Source organism: Hypanus sabinus, chromosome 20 (assembly GCF_030144855.1).
Source record: "Hypanus sabinus isolate sHypSab1 chromosome 20, sHypSab1.hap1, whole genome shotgun sequence".
Classification (NCBI taxonomy): Eukaryota; Metazoa; Chordata; class Chondrichthyes; order Myliobatiformes; family Dasyatidae; genus Hypanus; species Hypanus sabinus.
In genome coordinates, this window is record NC_082725.1 from 541,983 (window position 1) to 567,478 (window position 25,496).

At 42.8% G+C, this 25,496-nt stretch overlaps 1 protein-coding gene across 1 annotated transcript in view; it reads left to right on the forward strand.

The window, feature by feature from the left end:
- LOC132378215 (protein QNR-71-like) overlaps positions 1-25,496 on the forward strand; it is a 161,906-nt gene that overhangs the window by 72,256 nt on the left and 64,154 nt on the right. The window contains exon 8 of the mRNA XM_059944927.1: positions 20,992-21,150. Coding sequence (XP_059800910.1) covers positions 20,992-21,150 — 159 coding nt within the window. The remainder of the gene's footprint in view (positions 1-20,991; positions 21,151-25,496) is intronic.

Here is a 25,496-nt window from a genome sequence, read left to right on the forward strand (position 1 = left end):
ACTCTCTGAGTAAAAAACTTACCCCTGACATCTCCTCTGTACCTACTCCCCAACACCTTAAACCTGTGACCTCTTGTGGCAACCATTTCAGCCCTGGGAAAAAAACCTCTGACTATTCATATGATCAGTGCCTCTCATCATCTTATACACCTCTATCAGGTCACCTCTTATCCTCCATCGCTCCAAGGAGAAAAGGCTGAGTTCACTCAACCTGCTTCCATAAGGCTTGCTCCCCAATCCAGGCAACATCCTTGTAAATCTCCTCTGCATCTTTTCTATGGCTTGCACATCCTTCCTGTACTGAGGCGACCAGAACTGAGCACAGTACTCCAGGTGGGGTCTGACCAGGGTCCTACATAGCTGCAACATTACCTCTCAGCTCCTAAGTTCAATTCCACGATTAATGAAGGCCAATACACTGTAAGCCTTCTTAACCACAGAGTCAACCTGCGCAGCTGCTTTGTGCGTCCTATGGACTCGGACCTCAAGATCCCTCTGATCCTCCACACTGCCAAGAGTCTTACCATTAATACTATATTTTTCCATCAAATTTAACCTACCAAAATGAACCACTTCACAGCTACCTGGATTGAGCTCCTTCTGCCACATCTCAGCCTAGTTTTGCATCCTGTCAATGTCCTGTTGTAACCTCTGACAGCCCTCCACACTATCCACAACACCTCCAAGTCATCAGCAAACTTACTAACCTATCCCTCCACTTCCTCATTCAGGTCATTTATGAAATTCATGAAGAGTAAGGGTCCCAGACCAGATCCCTGAGGCACTCCACTGCTGACTGACCTCCATGTAGAACATGACCTGTCTAGAACCACTCTTTGCCTTCTGTGGGCAAGCCAGTTCTGGATCCACAGAGCAATGTCCCTTTGGATCCCATGCCTCCTTAGTTTCTCAATAAGCCTTGCATGGGGTACCTTATCAAATGCCTTGCTGAAATCCATATACACTACATCTACTGCTCTTCCTTCATCAATGTGTTTAGTCACATCCTCAAAAAATTCAATCAGGCTCATAAGGCACAACCTGCCTTTGACAAAGCCATGCTGACTATTCCTATTCATATTATACTTCTCCAAACATTCATAAATCCTGCCTCTCGGGATCTTCTCCATCAACTTACCAACCACTGAATTAAGACTCACTGGTCTATAATTTTCTGGGCTATCGCTACTCCCTTTCTTGAATAAAGGAACAACATCTGCAACCCTCCAATCCTCTGGAACCTCTCCCATCCCAATTGATGATGCAAAGATCGCCGGAGGCTCAATAATCTCTTCCCTTGCCTCCCACAGTAGCCTGGGGTACATCCCATCTGGTCCCAGTGACTTATCCAACTTGATGCTTTCCGAAAGCTCCAGCACATCCTCTTTCTTAACATCTACATGCTCAAGCTTTTCAGTGCACTGCAAGTCATCACTACAATCACCAAGATCCTTTTCCATAGTGAATACTGAAGGAAAGTATTCATTAAGTACCTCTGTTATTTCCTTCGGTTCCATACACACTTTCCCACTGTCACACTTGATAGGTCCTGTTCTTTCACATCTTATCTTCTTGCTCTTCACATACTTGTAGAATGCCTTGGGGTTTTCCTTAATCCTTCCTACCAAGGCCTTCTCATGGCCCCTTCTGACTCTCCTAATTTCCTTTTTAAGATCTTTCCTGTTTGCCTTATAATTTTCTAGGTCTCTAGCATTACCTAGCTCTTTGAACCTTTTGTAAGCTTTTCTTTTCTTCTTGACTAGATTTATTACAGCCTTTGTACACCATGGTTTCTGTACCCTGCCATAACTTCCCTGCGTCATTGGAACGTACCTATGCAGAACTCCAAACAAATCTCCCCTGAACATTTGACACATTATCTTCTGTACTTTTCCCTGAGAACATCTGTTCCCAATTTAAGCTTCCAATTTCCTGCCTGATAGCCTCATAATTCCCCTTACTCCAATTAAACGCTTTTCTAACTTGTCTGTTCCTATCTCTCTCCAATGCTATTGTAAAGGAGATAGAATTATGATCACTGTTTCCAAAATGTTCTCCCACTGAGAGATCCGACACCTGATCAGGTTTGTTTCCCAATACCTAATCAATTACAGTCTGTCCTCTTGTAGGCTGATCTATATATTGTATCAATAAATCTTCCTGAACACACCAAACAAACTCCACCCCATCTAAACCCCTAGGGAGATGCCAATCGATATTTGGGAAATTAAAATCTCCCATCATGCCAACTCTGTTATTATTACACCTTTCCAGAATCTGTTTCCCTATCTGCTCCTCGATATCCTTGTTACTATTGGGCAGCCTATAAAAAACACCCAGTAAAGTTATTGACCCCTTCCTGTTCCTTACCTCCACCCACAGAGACTCAGTAGACAATCCTTCACTAGCCGTGCCATTGCTAATGAGGCTAGAACTAGGAAGACTAATATGTGGCTAAGGAGTTGGTGTAGGAGAAAGGGCATAAGATATTTGGATCACTGGGCTTTCCTCCAAAGAAAGTGGGACCTGCTAAAAAGGAATTGTTTGCACCTGAACTGGAAGGGGACTAATATTCTAGTGGGAAGGTTTGTAAATGCTGCCCGGGAGGGTTTAAACTAGAGTTGCAGGGGAACGGCAACCAGAATGCCTCAACAGTTAGTGGAGAGGTTGTAGAGGCAGATGTGAGACAAAGTTAGGAGTTAAAAGATTGAGCATGGTGTGACAAAATCAAAAAGGGTAAATAAAGGACTGAAGGTGTTGTATTTGACTACGTGCAATATATGTATTAAGGTAGATGAACTTACAGCACATTGCAGATTGGCAGGTATGATGTAAGCATCATTGAATCATGGCTGGAAGATTATAGCTGGGAGACATTGGTGAGGCCTATTTTAGAGTACTGTGCACAGTTTTGGTCACCTACCTACAGGAATGATGTAATTGAAATTGAAAGGGTTCAGAGAAAATTTACAAGGATGTTGCTGGGTCTGCAGGACCTGAGTTAACACATTGAGCAGGTTAGGACTGTATTTTTTAGAATATAATAGATTGAGGGAGAATTGATAGAGGTATACAAAATTATAAGGGGGATCGATAGTGTAAATGGAAGCAGACTTTTTCCACTGAGGTTGAATGGGACTACAATTAGAGATCATGGGTTAAGAATGAAATGTGAAAAGTGAGAGAATGGAACAAGCTGCCAGCACAGGTGGTGCATGTGAGCCCAATTTCATCATTTAAGAAAAACTTAGATAGGTAGATGGATGAAAGGGCAACGGAAGGCTATGGTCCTTGTGTGGATTGATGGCAGTTAGTAATTTAAATAGTTTCTACATGGACGAGATGGGCTGAATTGAATCAAATTTATTTCTTACAACCTTCACATACATGAGGAGTAAAATTCTTTACGTTACATCTGTGTCTGACTGCAATGTGCAATTAATAGTAATTTGTAATAAATAGTATGTCCAACAGGACAGTCAATCTAACATAGAAATACGATTTTATCAGCATGAATTAATCAGTCTGATAGCCCGGTGGAAGAAGCTGTCCCAGAGCCTGTTGGTCCTGGCTTTTATGCTGTGGTACCATTTCCCATATGGTAGCAGCTGGAACAGTTTGTGGTTGGGTGGCTCGGGTCCCCAATGATCCTACAGGCCCTTTTTACACACCTGTCTTTGTAAGTGTCCTGAATCATGGAACGTTCACATCTACAGATGCACTGGGCTGTCGGCACCACTCTCTGAGAGTCATGTGATTAAGGGAGGTACAGTTCCTGTACCAGGCAGTGATGCAGCCAGTCAGGATGCTCTCAATTGTGCACCTGTAGAAAGTCCTTAGTCCTCATGCCAAACTTCTTCAACTGTTTGTGGTGAAAGAAGCACTATTGTACTTTTTTCACCACACAGCCAATACATACAGACCACATGTGATCCTTGGTGATGTGGATGCCAAGGAACTTAAAGCTGTTCACCCTATCAACCCCAGATCCATTGATGTAAATAGGGGCTAGCCTGTCTCCATTCCTCCTGTAGTCCACAACCGTGTCCTTTGTTTCTGTGACATTGAGGGAGAGGTTGTTTTCTTGACACCGCTGTATCAGGATGATGACTTCTTCTCTGTAGGCTGCCTTGTTATTACTTGAGATAAGGCCAATCAATGTAGTATTCTCAGCAAATTTAATTAGCAGATTGGAGTTGTGGGTGGCAACAGTCATGGGTACACAGAGAGTAAAGAAGGGTGCTTAGGACCCAGACCTGAGGTGCTCTTGTGTTGAGGGTCAGAGGGGCAGAAGTGGGGATGGCGATCTGCCAGGATCCAGCAGCACAAGGCAGGCTAAATGGCCTATGTCTGTGCTGTACTTTTCTCATGTAGTCACAGGGGAATGTGCATTCTCCATACAGTGCTGGAGGTCAGGATTGAGCCTGGTCAGTAGAAGTGCAAAGCTGTGCCACTGTCTCAAGCATCATTTCTTCAGTATTAGTTTTCAAATGGTTAAATTGCTCTGCAGTATCAAAAAATTAATTAGGTTCAGCAGTAACACAAACAACATTATTGGAAAATTGGTCATCTGAGAGTGATTACTTCTTCACAAGGATCTTATCAACGACTCATTTCTGCATTTTTACAGCAAACCATCAAATGGGTCTTTATTCAGAAAATCTGAACACAGTGAGATATGCCTGCTAGTATTCCAAAATAGTTTTGCAAGTTCCAAGGCTTCTGTTTTTTTCTCAGAACAGAACAAAAAACTGAAATCTCTGAACTCGAGTTAGACCATAAGACATAGGAGCAGAATTAGGCCATTTGGCCCATCGAGTCTGCTCCGCCATTCAATCATGTCTGATCCTCTTTTCTATCTCCTCCTCAACCCCAGTTCCTAGCCTTCTCCCTGTAACCTTTGATGCCATGTCCAATCAAGAACCTATAAATCTCTGCCTTAAATATACCCAGTGACCTGGCCATCACAGTTGCATGTGACAACAAATTCCACAAATTCATCACCCTTTGGCTAAAGAAATTTCTCCACATCTCTGTTTTGAAAGAGTGCCCCTCTATCCTGAGGCTGTGCCCTCTTGTTCTAGACTCCCCCACCATGGGAAACATCCTTTCCACATCTCCTCTGTCTAGGCCTTTCAACATTCAAAAGGTTTCAATGAGATCCCCTGAATCCTTCTGAATTCCAGTGAGTACTGACCCACAGCCATCAAACCTTCCTCGTATGATAACCCTTCCATTCCTGGAATCATCCTTGTGAACCTCCTCTCCAATGCCAGCACATCTTTTCTAAGATGAGGGGCCCAAAACTGTTCACAATACTCAAGGTGAGACCTCACAAGTGCCTTATAAAGACTCAGCAATACATCCTTGCTCTTGTATTCTAGATCTCTTGAAATAAATGCTAACATGGCATTTGCCTTTCTCTCCACTGACTCAACCTGCAAGTTAACCTTCGGGGTGTTCTGCACAAGGACTCCCAAATCTCTCTGCATCTCAGATTCTTGGATTTTCTCCCCATTCAGAAAATAGTTCGCTCATTTATTTCTACTACCAAAGTGCATGACCATGCATTTCCAACATTGCATTTCATTTGCCACTTTCTTGCCCGTTCTCCTAATCTGTATAAGTCTTTCTGCAGCATTCCTGTTTCCTCAACACTACCTGCCCTCCACCAATTTTCATGTCATCTGCAAACTTGGCAACAAAGCTATCATCTAAATCATTTATACACAACATAAAAAGAAGTGGTCCCAACACTGACCCCTGCAGAACACCACTGGCAGCCAACCAGAAAAGGATACTTTTATTCTCATTCGCTGCCTCCTACCAATCGGCCAATGCTCTAACCTTGTTAATAACTTTCCTGTAATACCATGGGCTCTTAACTTAGTAAGCAGCCTCATGTGTGGCACCTTGTCAAAGGCCTGAAAGTCCAAATATACAGCATCCACTGCATCCCCTTAATCTATCCTACTTGTAAACTCCAGCAGGTTCATCAGGCAGGATTTCCCCTGAAGGAAACCATGCTGACTTTGTACTATCTTGTCCTGTATCACCAAGTACTCCATCACCTCATCCTTAACAATTGACTCTAATATTTTCCCAACCAATGAAGTCAGGCTAACTGCTCTATAACTTTCTTTTTGCTACTTTCCTCCTTTCTTAAAGAGTGGAGTAATATTTGCAATTTTCCAGTCCTCTGGCACCATGACAGAGTCCAATGATTTTTGAAAGATCATTTCTAATGCCACCATAATCTCTAACACTACCTCTTTCAGAACACTAGGATGCAGTTCATCGGTTCCAGGAGACCTATGTTCCTTTAGGTCATGCAGCTTTTTGAGCAGCTTCTCTCTTGTAACAGTAACTGCACCTACTTCTCTTTCTTCACACACTACAATATCAGGCATACTGCTTATATCTTCGACAGTGAAGACTGTTGAAAAATACTCATTTAATTCATCAGCCATCTCCTTGTCCCCTGTTATTATTTCTCCTGCCTCATTTTCTAGTGGTCCTATATCCACTCTCATTTCTCTTATTTTTAACATATTTGAAAAAAAACTTTTCTATCTACTTTGATACTATTTGCTAGCTTGTTTTCGTATTTCATCTTTTCCCTTCTAATGATTTTTTTAGTTGCTCCTTGTAGGTTTTTAAAAATTTCCCAATCCTCTATCTTCCTATCCTGAGTCCCTTCATTCCGGCTCCCAACCCCTTGCCAAATTAGTTTAAACCCTCCCCAACAACTCTAACAAACCTGCCCATGAGAATATTGGTCCCCCTTGGGTTCAGATGCAACCTGTCACTTTTGAACAGGTCTTACCTCCCCCAGAAAAGATCCCAATTATCCAAGGACCTGAAACCCTGCCCCCCTTCACCAGCTTCTCAGCCATGCATTTATCTGCCAAATTATCCTGTTTCTACCCTCACTGGTGCGTGGCACAGGTAGCAATCCAGAAATTACTACCAGGGAGGTCCTGCTTCTCAGCTTTCTACCTAGCTCTCTAAATTCTCTTTTCAGGACCTCATTGCTTTTCCTTCCTATGTCATTGGTACCAATATGTACCAAAACATCTGGCTGCTTCCCCTCCCTCTCCAAAATGTTGTGGATGCGATTTGAGACATCCCTGACTCTGGTACCTGGGAGGCAACATATGATCCGGGTGTCCCGTTCATGTCCACAGAATCTCCTGTCTGTTCCCCTCACTACTGAGTCCCCAATCCCTAACCCTCCCTTCTCCTCTCTCTTTCCCTGCAGCACCATGGACCCGTGCTCAATGCCTGTAACCCTGTTGCTGTGGCATTCTCCCAGGAGATCATCCCCCACAAAAATATCCAAAGCAGTATACTTGTTTTTGAGGAGAATGGCCACAGGGCTGCTCTGCACTAACTGCCTATTTCCATTTCTCCTGACAGTCACCCAGCTACTCGCCTCCTGCAACTTCGGGGTGATTACTTCCTTGTAACTCTGGTCGATTATATTCTTGCTCTCCTGTACAAACCGAAAAGTCATCCAGTTGCTGCTCCAGATCCCTAACACGATCTTCAAGGAGCTGCAGCCAGATGCACTTCACGCAGATGTAGTTCCCCGGGAGACTCTGGGTCTCCCAGTTCTCTCCAACATCCAGCACAAAGAGCACACCACAGCCATTTAAATGGTACAGTAAGAGGAAAATAAAACAAAAAGGAAACCTTAACAGGCACTTTACACAGAGCTGATGTCTCTTCCGAGCCAAAGCCTTCTTTGAGCCAAATCCTGTTGCATCTACTCTCCCGTGCAATGGCCGCTCCACTTATCCCTTCTGTACTTTTATTTAGTTTGCAGGGCTCTGTTGACACCGCTGATAGGCCAAGTACAGTGGACAAATGCTTTTGAAGCTCCCTTTTTAAATAACTGCCATCAACCTGTGAAAAATTCCTCTTTGTAGAGCTCTGTTGATGCCGTTGATAAGCCATGTACAGTGTTCATTATTATTGACTCATATGCTAGTGTAAATTATAAAATTCTTCACCTGAATTTACAATGAACATCATTTTCATTTTCTCCTATTACATTGCTTGATTCAGAAATGTGAATTTTGCAATAAGCTGGAATCAAATACAACTGGGACAGTATGTTGTAAAGGTATATATGCAAAAATATAGAATTTATAGCATTGTAGAAAATGTAGAATTTAACAGATGAGAGGAAATATAGGGTGGAACTTGGGCATGGTTGCAATGCTGGGAATATAGCAGAGATTTACAAATATTTCCAGTTCTGGAAAATTGTAACTATGAAGAAGGATGGGTGAAGTTGGAAATACATTTTTGGATCAAAGTACACTGGGGTTTGGTGTGGAAGTGTAACATTGAGGAGCATAGATGGGAAGGACCCATCCTCTCAAGCACTGATGTCGAACTGAGCTCACAGGTCAATATGATGTAATGATGCCATGAGGTAATGTGGCAACTATAAAATTCTGGTTAAAGTTGAAATATTGGGTTCAATTTTGGTCACCTCATTATAGAAGGATATGAAAGCTTTAGAGAGTGTGGAATATTTACTAGGATGCTGGCTGGATGTGTTTATTGAGGATAAGTTGAACGAGCTGGGGCATTTCTCTATGGAGTGAAGGAGGATAAGAGGCAACTTGATAGAAGTGCATAAGATGATGAAAGGCATAGATAGAATGGACAGCCAACAAATTTTTCCCAGGGTGGAAATGTCTAATATTAGAGAGTATCATTTTAATGTGTTTGGAGGAAAGTATAGGGGGATGTCAGAGGTAGGTGTTTTACACAGAGTGGTGGGGGGGGGGGGTGCGTGGAATGTGCTGCCAGAGGTGGTGGTAGAGGCAGATACTTCAGGGACATTTCAGATACTCTTAGATAGTAACCCTCTTGAAGGGTTATGTTCTCTAACTTGACAAGGAGAAACATTACTCACATGTATCAGTATCGCAATGGAATAAAGGGAATTACAGAGGCATGAGAGAGGAGCTTGCTCAACTGGATTGGAGGAGGATACTGGTGGGTGCGATTGCAGAGCTGAGATAGCTAAAGTTTCCGGGAATAGTTCACAAGGTGCAGGATAGATATGTGCCACAGAGGAAGAAGTTCTCAAATGGCAGGGCTAGGCAACCGTGGCTGACAAGGGTAATTAAGGACTGCTTAAAAGCCAGAGAAAAGGCACAGAAGACAGCAAAAGTGAGTGAGATGTTGGATGATTGAGAAACTTCTAAAATCCAACAGAAGGCAACTAAAAAGCTATAAGAAGGGAAGAGATGAAATATGAGGGCAAACTGGCCAATAACATAAAGCAGGGTACCAAAACTTTTTTAAAATTATGTCAAGAGTAAAAGGGAGGTGAGTGTTGATATTGGACCACTGGAAAATGATGCTGTTGAGGTAGTATTGGGGAACAAAGAAATGGCAGATGATTAATGAGTACTCTGCATCACTCTTCACTGTGGAAGACACCAACAGTGTGCCAGAAGTCTGTGAGTGTCAGGGAGCAGGAGTGAGTGCCATTGCTATTACAAAGGAAGAAGTGCTAGGCAAACTCAAAGGTCTTAAGGTGGATTAGACACCTGGACCAGATGGACTCCATCCCAAAGTCCTGAGAGAGGTTGCTTAAGAGATAATGGATGCATTGGTCATGATATTTCAAGAATCACTTGATTCTGGCATGGTCCTGGAGGACTGGAAGATTGCAAATGTCACTCCACTCTTTAAGAGGGAGGAAGGCAAAAGAAAAGAAATTATAGGCCAGTTAGCCTAACCTCAGTGGTTGGGAAAGTGTTGATTTCTATTATTAAGGATGAGGTTTCGAGGTACTTGGAGACTAATGATAAAATAAGTCAAAGTCAGCATGGTTTCTGTAAAGGGAAATCTTGCCTGACAAATCTGTTAGAGTTCTTTGAGGAAGTAACAAACAGGGTGGACAAAGGAGGGGCAGTCAATGTCACTTATTTGGATTTTCAGAAGCCATTTGATAAGGTGCCAACATGAGTTGCTTAACAAGATAAAATTCTACTGGCATGGATAGAGGAATGGCTGACAGGCAAGAGGCAGCGAGTGGGAATAAAAAAGCCGTTTTCTGGTTGGCTGCCTGTGACTAGTGGTGTTCCTTAGAGGTCAGTACTGGGACTGTTACTTTTCACATCGTTTGTGAATGATTTGGGTAATGGAATTGATACATTTTGGTAAAAGGAATAATAGTGTGGACTATTATCTAAATGTGGAGAAGGTTCAAACATCAGAGGTGCAAGGGACTTAGGAGTTCTCGTGCCAGACTACTAGAAGGATAACTTACTGGTTAAAGGCCAAAGCAATGTTGGCATTTATTTCAAGGGGAATGGAATATAAAACAAGGAGATGATGCTGAGCCTTTATGAAGCACTGGTCAAGCTGCACAGAGTATTATCAACAATTTTGGGCCCCATATCTCAGAAAGGATGTGTTGTCATTGGAGAGAGTCCAGAGAAGGTTCGTGGGGATGATTCTGGGAATGAAGGAGTAAAGATATGAGGATCGTTTGGCAGCTTTGGGCCTGTACTCTCTGGAATTTAGAAAAAAACATAGAAGGATCTCATTGAAACCTACCAGTTAAGGTGGATTTGGAGAGGATGTTTCATGAGGCGCGTGTATCTAGATCTGGAGAGCTCAGACTCAAAATTGAGGTGAGACCTTTTAGAACAGAGTTAAGGAGAAATTATTTTTTGCCAGAAAGTAGTGAATCTGTGGAATGGTCTGCCACAGACTGAAGTGGAGGCCAAGTCCATGGGTATATTTAAAGTGGAAGTTGATTTTTTCGTTATTGGTCAAGGCATCAATGGATATGGCAAGAATGTAGGTATCTGGGGTTGAATGGGATCTGGGATCAGCTATGATGGAATGGTGGAGCAGACTCGATGAAATAATGACCTAGTTCTGTTCCTATATCTTATGGTCGTTTAGTCATATGGTTGGGATTTATCTTTGAGTAAGTTAAAAGGCCAGCACAACATAGTGGGCTGAATAGCCTTTACTGTACTCTACTGTCCTAAGTTCTATGTTTTAAACCCTAAAGTCAACCTGACAAGAAAATACTTGCAGTATAAGTTCATCATGCTTCTCTATAATCGGAATTAAAAGGGTAGAAATTTGGTGACACTTCATTTCCACGAACGCGGCAAATCCAGTTTGATTTACTAAGGCTCCAAACACTCTTTCCAGGTGAAGAACCAATTTACTTGCACTCTAAGTTCCTTGATCCCTGTTTGTCAAATGTCCCACTCAAAAAGACTACACTTTTTTGATTTATTTGGCTTTTGGAAACAAACTCGAAACCCTCGGCTCCATCTTTCAATGCAGGAGCCCAGTTCTTTTCGCCGGCGCCTTCTGCCATGACTCCATATCCCTGGGACATAAAGACAAGGCATTCCATCATATCAAAAGATATTACAGAAAGCATGCGGACAATGACTCAGACCCGTGAGGAGAACTGAGCACAGTTTTTAATGGGCAGTCAAGTGGTTTTTATTAAACTCATCACATGATTAGGAAGGAGATGATGAGGCAGTGATTATACGAGGAGTGTACTTTACTGTCTTTTTAAGCAGTGGCTTTGCGCAGAGTCCTGAGAAGGTGTTCATCCCTGGACTCACTATGAAGGGCTGTCTCTTGTTCAGTCTATTCACAACCACCTTCCTACTCATCCTCGAAACAGCTGCCAGCAAGCGTAAGTGTTATTTTTAAACTTGTCAAGACTTAACTCAAAATGTGATGCTATTACAATGTGCAACTTGTACTTAAAAGAAAGCTAAATCAAGCAAGATGAGGTGTGGATGTGTGTCTGATCCGAAATTATATTGATGGAGCGTCAGTTGATAAGGGCCAGCTACGCTCCGGTAACAAGTTCGGACCCCAACTTTGGGCCACCGGTATCATCTGGGGGAATAACTCTTATAGTGATTTTTGGCAAGGTATACACCCCTAGTGCTAGAAAAGATGTAATAGCATTACAACGGTAGTAACTTTTGCAGAGGAGCGGGACCTCGTTAGCATCGCTACGGCAAAGGCAGCCCCCAAGGACATTGCCTCCGTCCTGATGAAGGCATATGAGATTGGTGAGCAATGCTATGCCACTTCGAGGATGAGAGACTAGAGGAAGACCCACCAACAAAGAAATTCCATGGCCCAATGAAAACAAACAAGCTGAAAACATTCAGTGATATGTGTAAGAAGAGAGAAGTGAAATCGAATGGGAGGGCGATCATCTTGAAAGCAGACAGGTCTTTGGCTGGACGCATCATAGTGATGGCACAAGGGCACAGTCTACGTATAGAGGATATCCTTTCTCATCCCCTTGGACCATTGCCCTGGGCCCTGTCCACACCAGAAGGATTGCTGAGAAAGACAAATAAATCTACTTTATCCACAACCTTGCAGAAAAATGTAGCAGTAGAAGAGCAACTCCCAGAAAACTCTGCTACAGTGGTTGATGGAATGAACTTGGTCCAAAGAGTGAAAGGTGATCAAGTTACTTTCACAACAATTCTGGGTATGGCTCTGAGTGAAGGCAGTCAGAGTAGCAGAATAGGTGTTGTATTCAACACATACAAGGAGAACTCTATCAAGAAGGATCTCTATGGGGTGAAGAGACTAGTCACGAGTTGCAAGGTATCACAGGCACACAGATGGTGAGGCAAGGGAGGAGCTTCCTGACCAAAGTCAGCAGCAGAAATAGTCTCATTAGCTTCATAGTCCATGAATGGAGGAAGGCAGAGTACAGAGCAAAGCTACAGGAGAAGATTCCGTATGCAACTGAGAATGACAAATGTTAACAGAATCACATCTCAAGACAGTGAGGAGGTGTCAGCTTTTCAGCATCAACAAGAAGAAGCAGATGGCCGCCTTCTCCATGCTGCCCATGCCACAAGAGTGGGACACCAAACTGTAGTGATCTGCTCAGAAGACACAGATGTCTTCATGTCTTTAGCATTTTGTGACAAGATTGAGGCCCCATTGTTCCAGAGGTGTGGCTTGTAGACATCAGGAAGGTTGTTGCCACTGTTGGCATACAGGTTTGTAAGGCTCTCATCAGGTTGCACGCATATACAGGATGTGACACTGTAAGGCCTTCTGCAGACAAAAGTAAGTAAGTGCCCTAAAACTTCTGACCTGCAACAGGGAAACTCAGGACACATTCTTAGAGTTGGATCAGGAATGGGACCTCTCCCCAGAACTGATGGACAAACTGGAGGTATTTACATGAGTCCTGACGAAGGGTCTCGGCCCGAAACGTCGACAGTGCTTCTCCCTATAGATGCTGCCTGGCCTGTTGTGTTCCACCAGCATTTTGTGTGTGTTGTTGGCATTTACATGTCTCCTGTATGCCCCAAAAGCATTGACCACCAAGGTCAAAGAGCTCAGGTATCAGCTTTTCTGTGCCAAAAAAGATAAAATCGAAAGTCATCAACTCCCACCATGCAAGGACTGCTTAACAAAACATGCACAGTGAGCTAACTGCCAGGCTGGTATATGGAGAAGATGTTTGGAGAAGGACCCAAAAGTGCCAAGCCCTATTGGCAGAGGATGGAAGATGGAGAGAGAAGAGGAAGCTGAACAGTTGGTGGTGCACTGGATGGAAGGCCAGCCAGCACCCGATGCCGTCCTGGATCTACTGGCCTGTAACTGTCCAAAAAAATGTTCACTCCCGAGATGTATGTGTGTTGCAAATGGCCTCAGGTGTACTGACATGTGTAGAGTGGCAGACTGTGAGAACCAGGCATCCACCTCAGAGAGTGTGGAAAGTTCAGATGAAGATGTGAAAGACGTGGAAGACTTGGAAAATTATTATGATTATTAATAGGTTATGAAAGTATGGAAAACAAAGCAGTACTTGGTTAAATATATATAGTTTACAGCCAAATGGGGCCTAAGTTATGGCTGCATGGAGCCCCATGTTTGAATTATTTTTCTGTAATTCTAAATGCTATGACAAAAGCTTAAGATTGTTTTGCTTTGATACAACAATATGGAAAATATCATGATGTTGATAAAACTCCAGAAATCTCTCCAAATGAGATTTTTTAACCTTTTGGGGGGGGTAACATTTTCTGCTGTACTGATGTTAATATGGAATATATACAAAAAGTGATTACTTATTTGAATTCCTGAATAAATTCCCTACAAATCGATGTGATTATATGTGTCCTAGGTTTTTATTGACTTTTCCAAAATAAACAACAGACAACTATTTTTTAAAAATGAAATGATTCACTGTACTGCGAGTGCCACCAATGACATAGTTTTCTATGTAGAATTTTATAACAACATTTGATGAAAAGTGCTTGAACTCAGCTATCATTGTGGCAAATTTCAATTTTGAGGGATCACTGATTTCAAAATACCACTAGGTTGAATATATATGTTGTACTTTATATTGGTCAATTTTCAGAAATGCTTATTTTAGGGTAGTGTTATAAAATGCATGATAGCACATATAAAGCTACCACTGGTGCAATGCTATCACATTTTTTCTAACTCTAGAGATGTATACCTTGCCAAAAATCACTATGAGCGTTATTCCCCTCAGATGATTCTGACCAACCCTACTGGCTCGTAGACTATAGCTAAGCTGAAGAATGTGTGAGACACTGTAAAACATTCTTTAATAAAATAAAATCATCAAGAACCAGTTTCAGAACATCTACTGCTAAACCACTGTGGTCCTGCTATTAATACAAGTTATGGCCAGCCGTTGCCTGCCTTACCGACCCGGTTTGGAAATGACCAGAGAGAGGGTTGGCCGAGAAACTCATACCCGCAGAGAGAACTCTGCTCTCCACCTTGACATTCTTCATGTCCACTGATGTGGCAGATGGGGTTCCCTTTGACGTCTCACTTGAAGTACCTTTGGCACTGCTCCATCAGTATAGCACAAACATTCTGTTCTAGAGCCCGAAGTCGTGGTTGTGTGGGCAGGAGACGATATGTTTGATGATCCAGTCTTGTGCCAGAGTGGATGAATTGCCAGTCTTAAAACTTAATTTGGAACCTTTGTAGACCGAGGCTCTTGTTGCTCTGTCTTTGAGTTAATGCTCGGGGTAAAGAGAGGGTTAAGCAGACCAATACTACTCCACAAAAACTGGGCATGCTGTCTGCAGGCACGAGGAAATCTGCAGATGCTGGAAATTCAAGCAACACACACACAATGCTGGTGGAACACAGCAGGCCAGGCAGCATCTATAGGGAGAAGCACTGTCAACGTTTCGGGCCGAGACCCTTCGCCAGGACTAACTGAAAGAAAAGATAGTAAGAGATTTGAAAGTGGGAGGGGGAGGGGGAAATGTGAAATGATAGAAGACCGGAGGGGGTGGGGTGAAGCTAAGAGCTGGAAAGGTGATTGGCAAAAGGGATACAGAGCTGGAGAAACTGGAGTATGTCCTATATACACACAAAATGCTGGTGGAACACAGCAAGCCAAGCAGCATCTATAAGGAGAAGCATTGTCGACATTTTGTCAACGTCAACAGTGCTTCTCCTTATAGATGCCACTCTGGCACGCATGCTGAGCTTGTTGACTTCATTAACTTTGCTTCCAACTGGTCCATTAACCTGGTCCATTTCCGACACCTCCCTCCCCTTTCTTGATCTTTCTGTCTCCATCTCTGGAGACAGCTTATCTACTGATATCTACTATAAGCCCACTGACTCTCACAGCTACCTGGCCTATTCCTCTTCCCACCCTGTCTCGTGCTAAAACGCCATCCCTTTCTCGCAATTCCTCCATCTCCGCCATATCTGCTCTCAGGGTGAGGCGTTTCATTCTACGATGAAGGAGATTTCTTCCTTTTTTAAACAAAGGGGATTCCTTTTTTCCACCATCAACTCTGCTCTCAAATGCATCTCTCCCATTTCCCGCACATCTGCCTTCAGCCCATCCGCCCGCCATCCCACTCAGGATAGGGTTCCTCTTGTCCTCAACTACCACCCCACTCAGGATAGGGTTCCCCTTGTCCTCACCTACCACCCCACCAACCTCCAGGTCCAATGTATAATTCTCCGTAACTTCCGCCACCTCCAGCAGGATCCCACTACCAAGCACATCTTTCCCTCCCCCCTCCCTTTCTGTGTAGTCCCTACGCAACTCCCTTGTCCACTCGTCCCCCCATCCCTTCCCACCGATCTCCCTCCTGGCACTTATCCTTGTAAGCGGAACAAGTGCTACACCTGCCCTTACACTTCCTCCCTCACCACCATTCAGGGCCCCAGACAGTCCTTCCGGTTGAGGCGACACTTCACCTGTGAGTCGGCTGGTGTGGTATACTGCATCCGGTGCTCCCGGTGTGGCCTTTCATATATTGGTGAGACCCGACACAGACTGGGAGACCATTTTGCTGAACACCTACGCTCTGTCCGCCAGAGAAAGCAGGATCTCCCAGTGGCCACATATTTTAATTCCACGTCCCATTCCCATTCTGATATGTCTATCCATGGCCTCCTCTACTGTCAAGATGAAGCCACACTCAGGTTGGAGGAACAACACCTTATGTACCAGCTGGGTAGCCTCCAACCTGATGGCATAAACATTGACCTCTAACTTCCGTTAATGCCCCTCCTCCCCTTCTTACCTGATTTATTTATTTTTCCCCCCTCCCCTCTTTGTTCTCTCTCTGTCCATCACTCTGCCTGTTCTCCATCTCCCTCTGGTGCTCCCCTCCCCTTTTCTTTCTCCCTAGGCCTCCTGTCCCATGATCCTTTCTCTTCTCCAGCTCTGTATCCATTTTGCCAATCACCTTTCCAGCTCTCAACTTCATCCCACCCCCTCCTGTCTTCTCCTATCATATCTCATTTCTCCCTCCCCCTCCTACTTTCAAATCTCTTACTATCTTCCCTTTCAGTTAGTCCTGATGAAGGGTCTCAGCCTGAAATGTTGACAGTGCTTCTTCCTATAGATGCTGCCTGGCCTGCTGTGTTCCACCAGCATTTTGTGTGCGATGCTGTCTGCAGGTGTGACTTTCAATAGGATTACATCAACCAGAGATGAGGGAAAGGTGGCCTGAGAAAGTAAACTGAGCAGCCAGGCTGAAGAATTGTCAGACAGAAATCACAAAGCCTTGATTCTAATGAATTTAATAATTTTGCAAGAAGTGAAATAGAGTTTTATACATAACCATTGAAGTAGGGTAGAATCTAAAAAATTATGAAGAAACTTTGATAATTGTTTTTTTATTATATTTTTTATTATGGAATAGAGAGAATGCAATTTCACAGTATTAAAACAAAAGGTTTTACATCGGTAATTTTGGCTGTATGCAAATTTTTTAAAAGGCTTATAGCTTATCTTTCAGTAAATTTTATACCAAGAACAATGCATTTGATGCAATTCATATTATATAATTTGAAATTGCATATACAGTGATAGTTTGTCCATGAATACACTTTTAATAGACAGGCTATCGAGGCATTAGAGCATACTTTATGCACAATTACACAGATTAAGAACTTTGAAAACATCCAAAGGACCAAATATGCATCATATTTTCAAGCTTCCTCCATAGTTCCATAACAGTAGTATTAGATTCCAGTGATCAATATTGACTGATAATTGTTCATTACTGATTTGGATAAGGATTTGAAGATGAAATTGAATTTTCTACACTTATCTCCAACTTCTTGCCCTATTTGTATCCCTTTTGGTTCCTCCTTTTCTGAGTTTACAATGTGCTGAATGGCCTAATTCTGCTCCCATGGCTTTAATGTGATAGGATGTTTAACCTTTATTCTGCTGGTTCACCAACATTCTGGGAGAACCAATGCTGACTTTCATCAGTACTGGCTTAAATACTTCTCTCTCAGAAACAGTGTAACATCCATAGTCCTAACGAAGGTTTTGTCCTGAAACATCACTGTTTATTCCATTCCATTGATGCTGCCTGACCTGCAAATTTCCTCCAGCATTTTTTTGTGTGTTACTCTGGATTTTCAGCATCTGCAGAATCTCTTGTGCTTGTGGAATATCCATGTTCTAACTTGTTCTGTTAAAAAATACTGATCCTATACAGTACCATATTGAAACAGTAACTGGATTCTGGCTGGTATGTTTGGTTGGTACCATGCCCTGCTGGGCAAATGCAACTACTTTACTGGTACACGCAATGGGGCAGAGCTCTGCCCACTGCCGCTCCACAGTAGTACGAGAGAACAGCATTATCAAGGCTGCAGACACCCTTCAGGGTCACATAGGTGTGCAGCTGTAAAGACTAGCTGAACTATTGGAATTCAAAATTGAATCAAACTACATATTGGATAACAACCACTTGATTCACATCATTTCCAGTGACCAGTGGGGTACTGCAAGGTTCGGTGCTGGGACCGCAGCTGTTTACAATATACATTAATGATTTAGATGAAGGGATTAAAAGTAACATTAGCAAATTTGCCGATGACACAAAGCTGGGTGGCAGTGTGAAATGTCAGGAGGATGTTATGAAAATGCAGGGTGACTTGGACAGGTTGGGTGACTGGGCAAATGTATGGCAGGTGCAGTTTAATGTGGATAAATGTGAGGTTATCCACTTTGGTGGCAAGAACAGGAAGGCAGATTACTATCTAAATGGAGTCAAGTTAGGAAAAGGGGAAGTACAACGAGATCGAGGTGTTCTTGTACATCAGTCAATGAAAGCAAGCATGCAGGTACAGCAGGCAGTGAAGAAAGCTAATGGCATGCTGGCCTTTATAACAAGCGGAATTGAGTATAGGAATAAAGAGGTCCTTCTGCAGTTGTACAGGACCCTGGTGAGACCCCACCTGGAGTATTGTGTGCAGTTTTGGTCTCCAAATTTGAGGAAGGACATTCTTGCTGTTGAGGGAGTGCAGCGTAGGTTCACAAGGTTAATTCCCAGAATGGCGGGACTGTCACATGTTGAAAGATTGGAGCGACTGGGCTTGTATACACTGGAATTTAGAAGGATGAGAGAGGATCTGATTGAAACATATAAGATTATTAAGGGATTGGACACGCTGGAGGCAGGAAACATGTTCCCGCTGATGGGTGAGTCCAGAACTAGAGGCCATAGTCTAAGAATAAGGGGTAGGCCATTTAGAACAGAGATGCGGAAAAACTTTTTCACCCAGAGAGTGGTGGATATGTGGAATGCTCTGCCCCAGAAGGCAGTGGATACATTCAGAGAGAGTTAGATAGAGCTCTTATAGATAGCGGGGTCAAGGGATATGGTGAGAGGGCAGGAATGGGGTACTGATTGTGTATGATCAGCCATGATCACAGTGAATGGCAGTGCTGGCTAGAAGGGCCGAATGGCCTACTCCTGCATCTACTGTCAATTGTCTATTGTCTATTTCAAATGAACTGGCTGAGCACAACTTCAAGTACAGTTGAAGGACGTTACAATTGGCCACATTACAGTGCTAGCTCCCTGCTGTTCATATCCTGTCAACTGATAGTCACATGAATAATGATTACTGCATTTTCCCTCTCTTTGCTGGGCAGTATCTCATTATCTTTAATTCAATCTTCTTTTTTAAAAAAAATCTGTTGTTTTTTAGAAAGTTTGTGATATTTTTCAAATGGTCCCGACATTCTTTTAACCAAGTCCTCACAGTACTATTTGAACCTCTTAACCTCTTTTGTGTACATTAAAATTTTTGTGTTCATTATGTACACTAAAACAAACAGAATTACAAGTGATTACAAATATCCAAGTGGGATAAGTAATATACAGGAATGCGAGGAGGATTTTGAACAGAATAGAATGATTGACATGGTGCTTTTGACATCAATAATTGTTACTTAGTACTTAATAAGTACTTGTTAAGATAAAGATGACAGGGAACTGCTTTTCCCAGAGAGATCAAAGTTAAAAGTTCAAAGTACATTTATCATCAAAGACTGTATGCAGTATACAACCCTGAGATTTGTCTTCCCACAGACAGCCACGAAACAAGGAAAGCCATGGTAGCATTTAAAGAAAAACATCAAACCCCCAAAGCAGAAAAAAAGAACATATTGTACAAATGGCAAGAAAAAATAATGAGCAATAAACACAGAATACAAAACATTAAATCACAAAGACATTGAAGGAGCCCAGACTTATTCAGTTCAGCTCAGTTTAGTCCAAACCAGTGTCACGTCTGTTGCTATCAGCAAGCCGCATCACTAGTCTGCCCTGACCAAAATTGCACAAAACAGCAACAAAAAAAGGAGAGACCAGAAAATAGAAAACACATCATAATGTGAACTACAGAGTCCAATCTACAAATCAACTCCAATATCTTCCCGAGGTAGTTCTAAGGTTGGGACATGTACGGCACAACTTTGTGAGCTGAAGGGCCTGTATTGTACTGTAGGTTTTCTATGTTTCTATAATCAACTCCAATATCTTCCCAACCATTAAGGTCAGAGTAACTGGCCTATAGTTTCCTTTCTACTGCTCCTCTCCCTTCTTGAAAAGTGGTGTGACATTTGCAATTTTCCTGTCTTCTGGAACCATTCCAGATTCTAGTGATTCCTGAAAGATCATTATTAACACCTGCACAATTTCCTTAGCCTCCTCTTTCAGAACCTTGGGGTATACATCATCTGGGCCAGGTGACTTATCTATCTTCAGAACTTTCAGTCTCTCTCTCTCTCTCTCTCTCTCTCTCTCTCTCTCTCTCGCCAATGCTGCTGGAGATGGTGCCAGCCACCATGAGGGATCCTGTTGAATTCTTACTGAGGTCCATGTGGACAGCAGCAAGTTGTGGACACAGCTCAGTTCACCACAGAAACCAACCACCCCCACCACCCCCTATGGACTTTGTTGACACTTCCCACTGGCTTGATAGAGCAGCCAGCATGATCAAAGACACTGGCACCATATGAAACAACTTAAATCTCTAATCATACCTGCCTTACACAAACTTTACAATTTCCAGTTGATTGTTTAGGAGCATTGTTTAGCTTTCAACTGATGAAATAAGCTTTCCTCCACATTGGCTAATAGTGTTCCATGATCTTAGATTTTCAAGATGTTTTCGCTCATTATCATCCAACTAAATTATCATCCTCATTACATCCAGGCCATCTGGCTGGATGGCTCTCTGACAAGAACATCTGGAATGAGCAAGTATACCCCTACTGGAAGAAGAATGACATCCGGTGGAAAAGTTGCTGGAAAGGTAGGTGTGTCTCCTGGTCATTTCTATCCAATCTTCTGTCAGGTCTGTTCGTGAGTCTTTTACATGCAGTCTAACAAAACAACATTGAAATACCTTCCACCTGTGATTCCCTACATTCATGAAGAATATCCACAGCTTGTGATAAGTGGTGATAGAAATGGGTGCCTCTTTAAAAATGAGCATTGGAGTGACTCGTGCAGCATTTTGAAGTTATTGACAAATCTTTGAGCCATAGAGTCAGAGAACATACAGCACGTTACAGACCATGTAACCTACACTAGAACCTGTCTAGAATTTCCCCACTGCATAGCCCTCTATTTTACTAAGCTCCATGTACCAATATAAGAGTCTTTTAGAAGACCCTATTATATTGCTTCCACCACCATCACTGGCAGTGCATCCCATGTACCCACCACTCTCTGTGTGAAAAATTTACCCCTGACATCCCCCTTGAACCTTCTTCCAAGCACCCTAAAACTATTCTCCCTTGTGTTAGCAATTTCAGCACTGGGAGAAAGCCTCTGGCTATCCACATGATCAATGCCTCTCATCATCTTGTACACCTCTATCAGGTCACCCCTCATCCTCTGTTGCTCCAAAGAGAAAAGGCCAAGTCACTCGATCTATTTTCATAAGGCGCGCTCTCCAATCCAGGCAACATCCTTGTAAATCTCCTCTGCACTCTTTCTATAGTATCCACATCCTTCCTGTAGTGAGGTGACCAGAACTGAACGCAATACTCCAAGTGGCGTCTGACCAAGGTCTTATATAGCGGTAACATTAACTCACAGCTCTTGAACTCAGTCCCACGGTTGATGAATGCCAACACACCATACGCCTTTTTAACAACACTGTCAACCTTTGGACAGCTTTGAGTGTCCTAAGGAAACAGACCCCAAGATCTCTCTGATCCTCTACACTGCCAAGAGTCTTACCATTAATACTATATTCTGTCTTCAAATTTGACCTACCAAAATGAATCACATTTCACACTTATTTGGGTTGAACTCCATCTGCCACTTCTACAACCTATCAATGTACTGCTGTAACCTCTGACAACCCTCCAGACTATCCACAATATCCCCACCTTTATGTCATCAGCGAACTTACTAACCCACCCTTCTACTTCTTCATCCATGTCATTTATAAAAATCACAAAGAGGAGGAGTCCCTGAACAGATCCCTGCAGAACAGCACTGGTCACTGACCTCCAGGTAGAATATGAACCAACTACAACCCCCCTTTGCCTTCTGTGGGCAAGCCAATTCTGAATCCATAAAGCAAGGTCTCCTTAGATCCCATGCCTCATTACTTTCTGAATGAGCCTCACATAAGAAACTTTATCAAATGCCTTCCTGAAATCCATATATACTACATCCACTGCTCTACCTACATCAACATGTTTTATTACATTCTCAAAGAATTCAATCAGGCTCGTAAGGCATGACCTGCCCTTGACAAAGCCATGCTGACTATCCCTAATCAGATTATGTCTCTCCAAATGCTCATAAATCCTGCCTCTCAGAATCTTCTCCAACAACTTGCCCACCACTGAAGTAAGACTCACTGGACTATAATTTCCTGGGTTATCTCTACTCCCTTTCTTGAACAAGGGAGTAACATTTGCAACCCTCCAATCCTCTGGTACTTTTCCTGTCTCTTTTGATGATGCAAAGTTCATTGCCAGAGGGTCTACGATCTCTCAGTTTTTGTACTGTTTCATGTAGCACCATGGTCCTGAAAAACATTGTCTCGTTTTCACTGTGTACCGTACCAGCAGTTATGGTTGAAATGACAATAAAAAGTGACTTGACTTGACTCGAGAAAGAGGTGACATAATGTCGAAACTTTGTAGATGGAGTTACGAAATTGCAAGGGTGAAAAAACCATTATGGGAATCATATATAGGCCTCCAAATAGTAGCCAAGCTGTTGGGTTGAGATTGCAAAGGGAGCTGGAAAAGGCATGTAACAAGAGTAATGAAACAAATGTACTGAAGAACAATATGCAAGGGGATCAGAAAAATCAGGTTGGTGTTGGATCGCAACAGAGAGAATTTGTTGAATGTCTAAGAGATGGCTTTTTAGAGCAGCTTGTGCTTGAGTCTAGTCAGGGAAAGGCTCTCTTATACTGGGTGTTGTGTAATAACCCAGATCTTATTACGGAGATTAATGTAAAGGAACCCTTAGGAGGCAGTAATCATAACATGATTCCTTAGATTCTGGATTAGTCCCTGAGGATTGGAGGTTGGCTAATGTAACCCCACTTTTTAAAAAAGGAGGGAGAGAGAAACTGGGGAATTATAGACCAGTTAGTTTGACTTCGGTGGTGGGGAAAATGCTAGAGTCAGTTATCAAAGATGTGATAACAGCACATTTGGAAAGAGATGAAATCATCGGACAAAGTCAGCATGGATTTGTGAAAGGAAAATCATGTCTGACGAATCTTATAGAATTTTTTGAAGATGTAACTAGTAGAGTGGATGGGGAGAGCCAGTGGATGTGGTATATTTAGATTTTCAAAAGGCTTTTGACAAGGTCCCACACAGGAGATTAGTGTGCAAACTTAAAGCACACGGTATTGGGGGTATGGTATTAATGTGGATAGAGAATTGATTGGCAGACAGGAATCAAAGAGTGGGAGTAAACGGGACCTTTTCAGAATGGCGGGTAGTGACTAGTGGGGTACCCGCAAGGCTCAGTGCTGAGACCCCAGTTGTTTACAATATATATTAATGATTTAGACGAGGGAATTAAATGCAGCATCTCCAAGTTTGCGGATGACACAAAGCTGGGCGGCAGTGTTAGCTGTGAGGAGGATGCTAAGAGGATGCAGGGTGACTTGGATAGGTTAGGTGAGTGGGCAAATTCATGGCAGATGCAATTTAATGTGGATAAATGTGAAGTTATCCACTTTGGTTGCAAGAACAAGAAAACATATTATTATCTGAACGGTGGCCGATTAGGAAAAGAGGAGATGCAACGAGACCTGGGTGTCATTGTACACCAGTCATTGAAGGTGGGCATGCAGGTACAGCAGGTGGTGAAAAAGGCAAATGGTATGTTGGCATTCATAGCAAAAGGATTTGAGTACAGGAGCAGGGAGGTTCTACTGCAGTTGTACAAGGCCTTGGTGAGACCGCACCTAGAGTATTGTGTGCAGTTTTGGTCCCCTAATCTGAGAAAAGACATTCTTGCCATAGAGGGAGTACAGAGAAGGTTCACCAGATTGATTCCTGGGATGGCAGGACTTACGTATGAAGAAAGACTGGATTGACTAGGCTTATACTCACCGGAATTTAGAAGATTGAGGGGGGATCTTATTGAAACGTATAAAATTCTAAAGGGATTGGACAGGCTAGATGCAGGAAGATTGTTTCCGATGTTGGGGAAGTCCAGAACTAGGGGTCACAGTTTAAGGATAAAGGGGAAGCCTTTTAGGACTGAGATGAGGAAAAACTTCTTCACACAGAGAGTGGTGAATCTGTGGAATTCTCTGCCACAGGAAACAGTTGAGGCCGGTTCATTGGCTATATTTAAGAGGAAGTTAGATATGGCCCTTGTGGCTAAAGGGATCAGGGGGTATGGAGAGAAAGCAGGTACAGGGTTCAGAGTTGGATGATCAGCCATGATCATACTGAATGGTGGTGCAGGCTCGAAGGGCCGAATTGCCTACTCCTGCACCTATTTTCTATGTTTCTATGATTGAATTCATAATGCAATTTGAGAGGGAGAGGCATTAGTTACATGTATCAGTATCACAATGGAATAAAGGGAGTTTTAGAGGCATGAGAGAAGAGCTTGTCCAGGTGGTTTGGAGAAGGATACTGGTGGAGATAATGGCAGAGCAGAGATGGCTGAAGCTTCTGTGAATAGTTCACAAGGCGCAGGATAGATATATCCCACAAAGGAAGAATACTTGAGTAAGGATATACTGGCTTTGGAGGCAGTACAGAGCAGGTTCACCAGGTTGATTGCAGGGATGAAGAGGTTAACCTATGAGGAGAGATTGAGTCTCCTGGAACTGTACTCTCTGGAGTTCAGAAGAATGAGAGGAGATCTTATAGAAACATACAAAATTTTGAAAAGACTAGACAAGATAGAAGTAGGAAAGTTGTTTCCATTGGTAGGTGAGACTAGAACTAGGGGATATTGGCTCAAGATTCAGGGGAGAAGATTTAGGACTGAGATGAGGAGACACTGTTTATCCCAGGGAGTGGTGAATCTGTGGAATTCTCTGCCCAGGGAAGCATTTAGGGTTTCTTCACTAAATATATTTAAGAAACAGTTAGATAGGTTTTTATATAGTAAGAGAATTAAGGGTTATGGGGAAAAGGCAGGTAGATG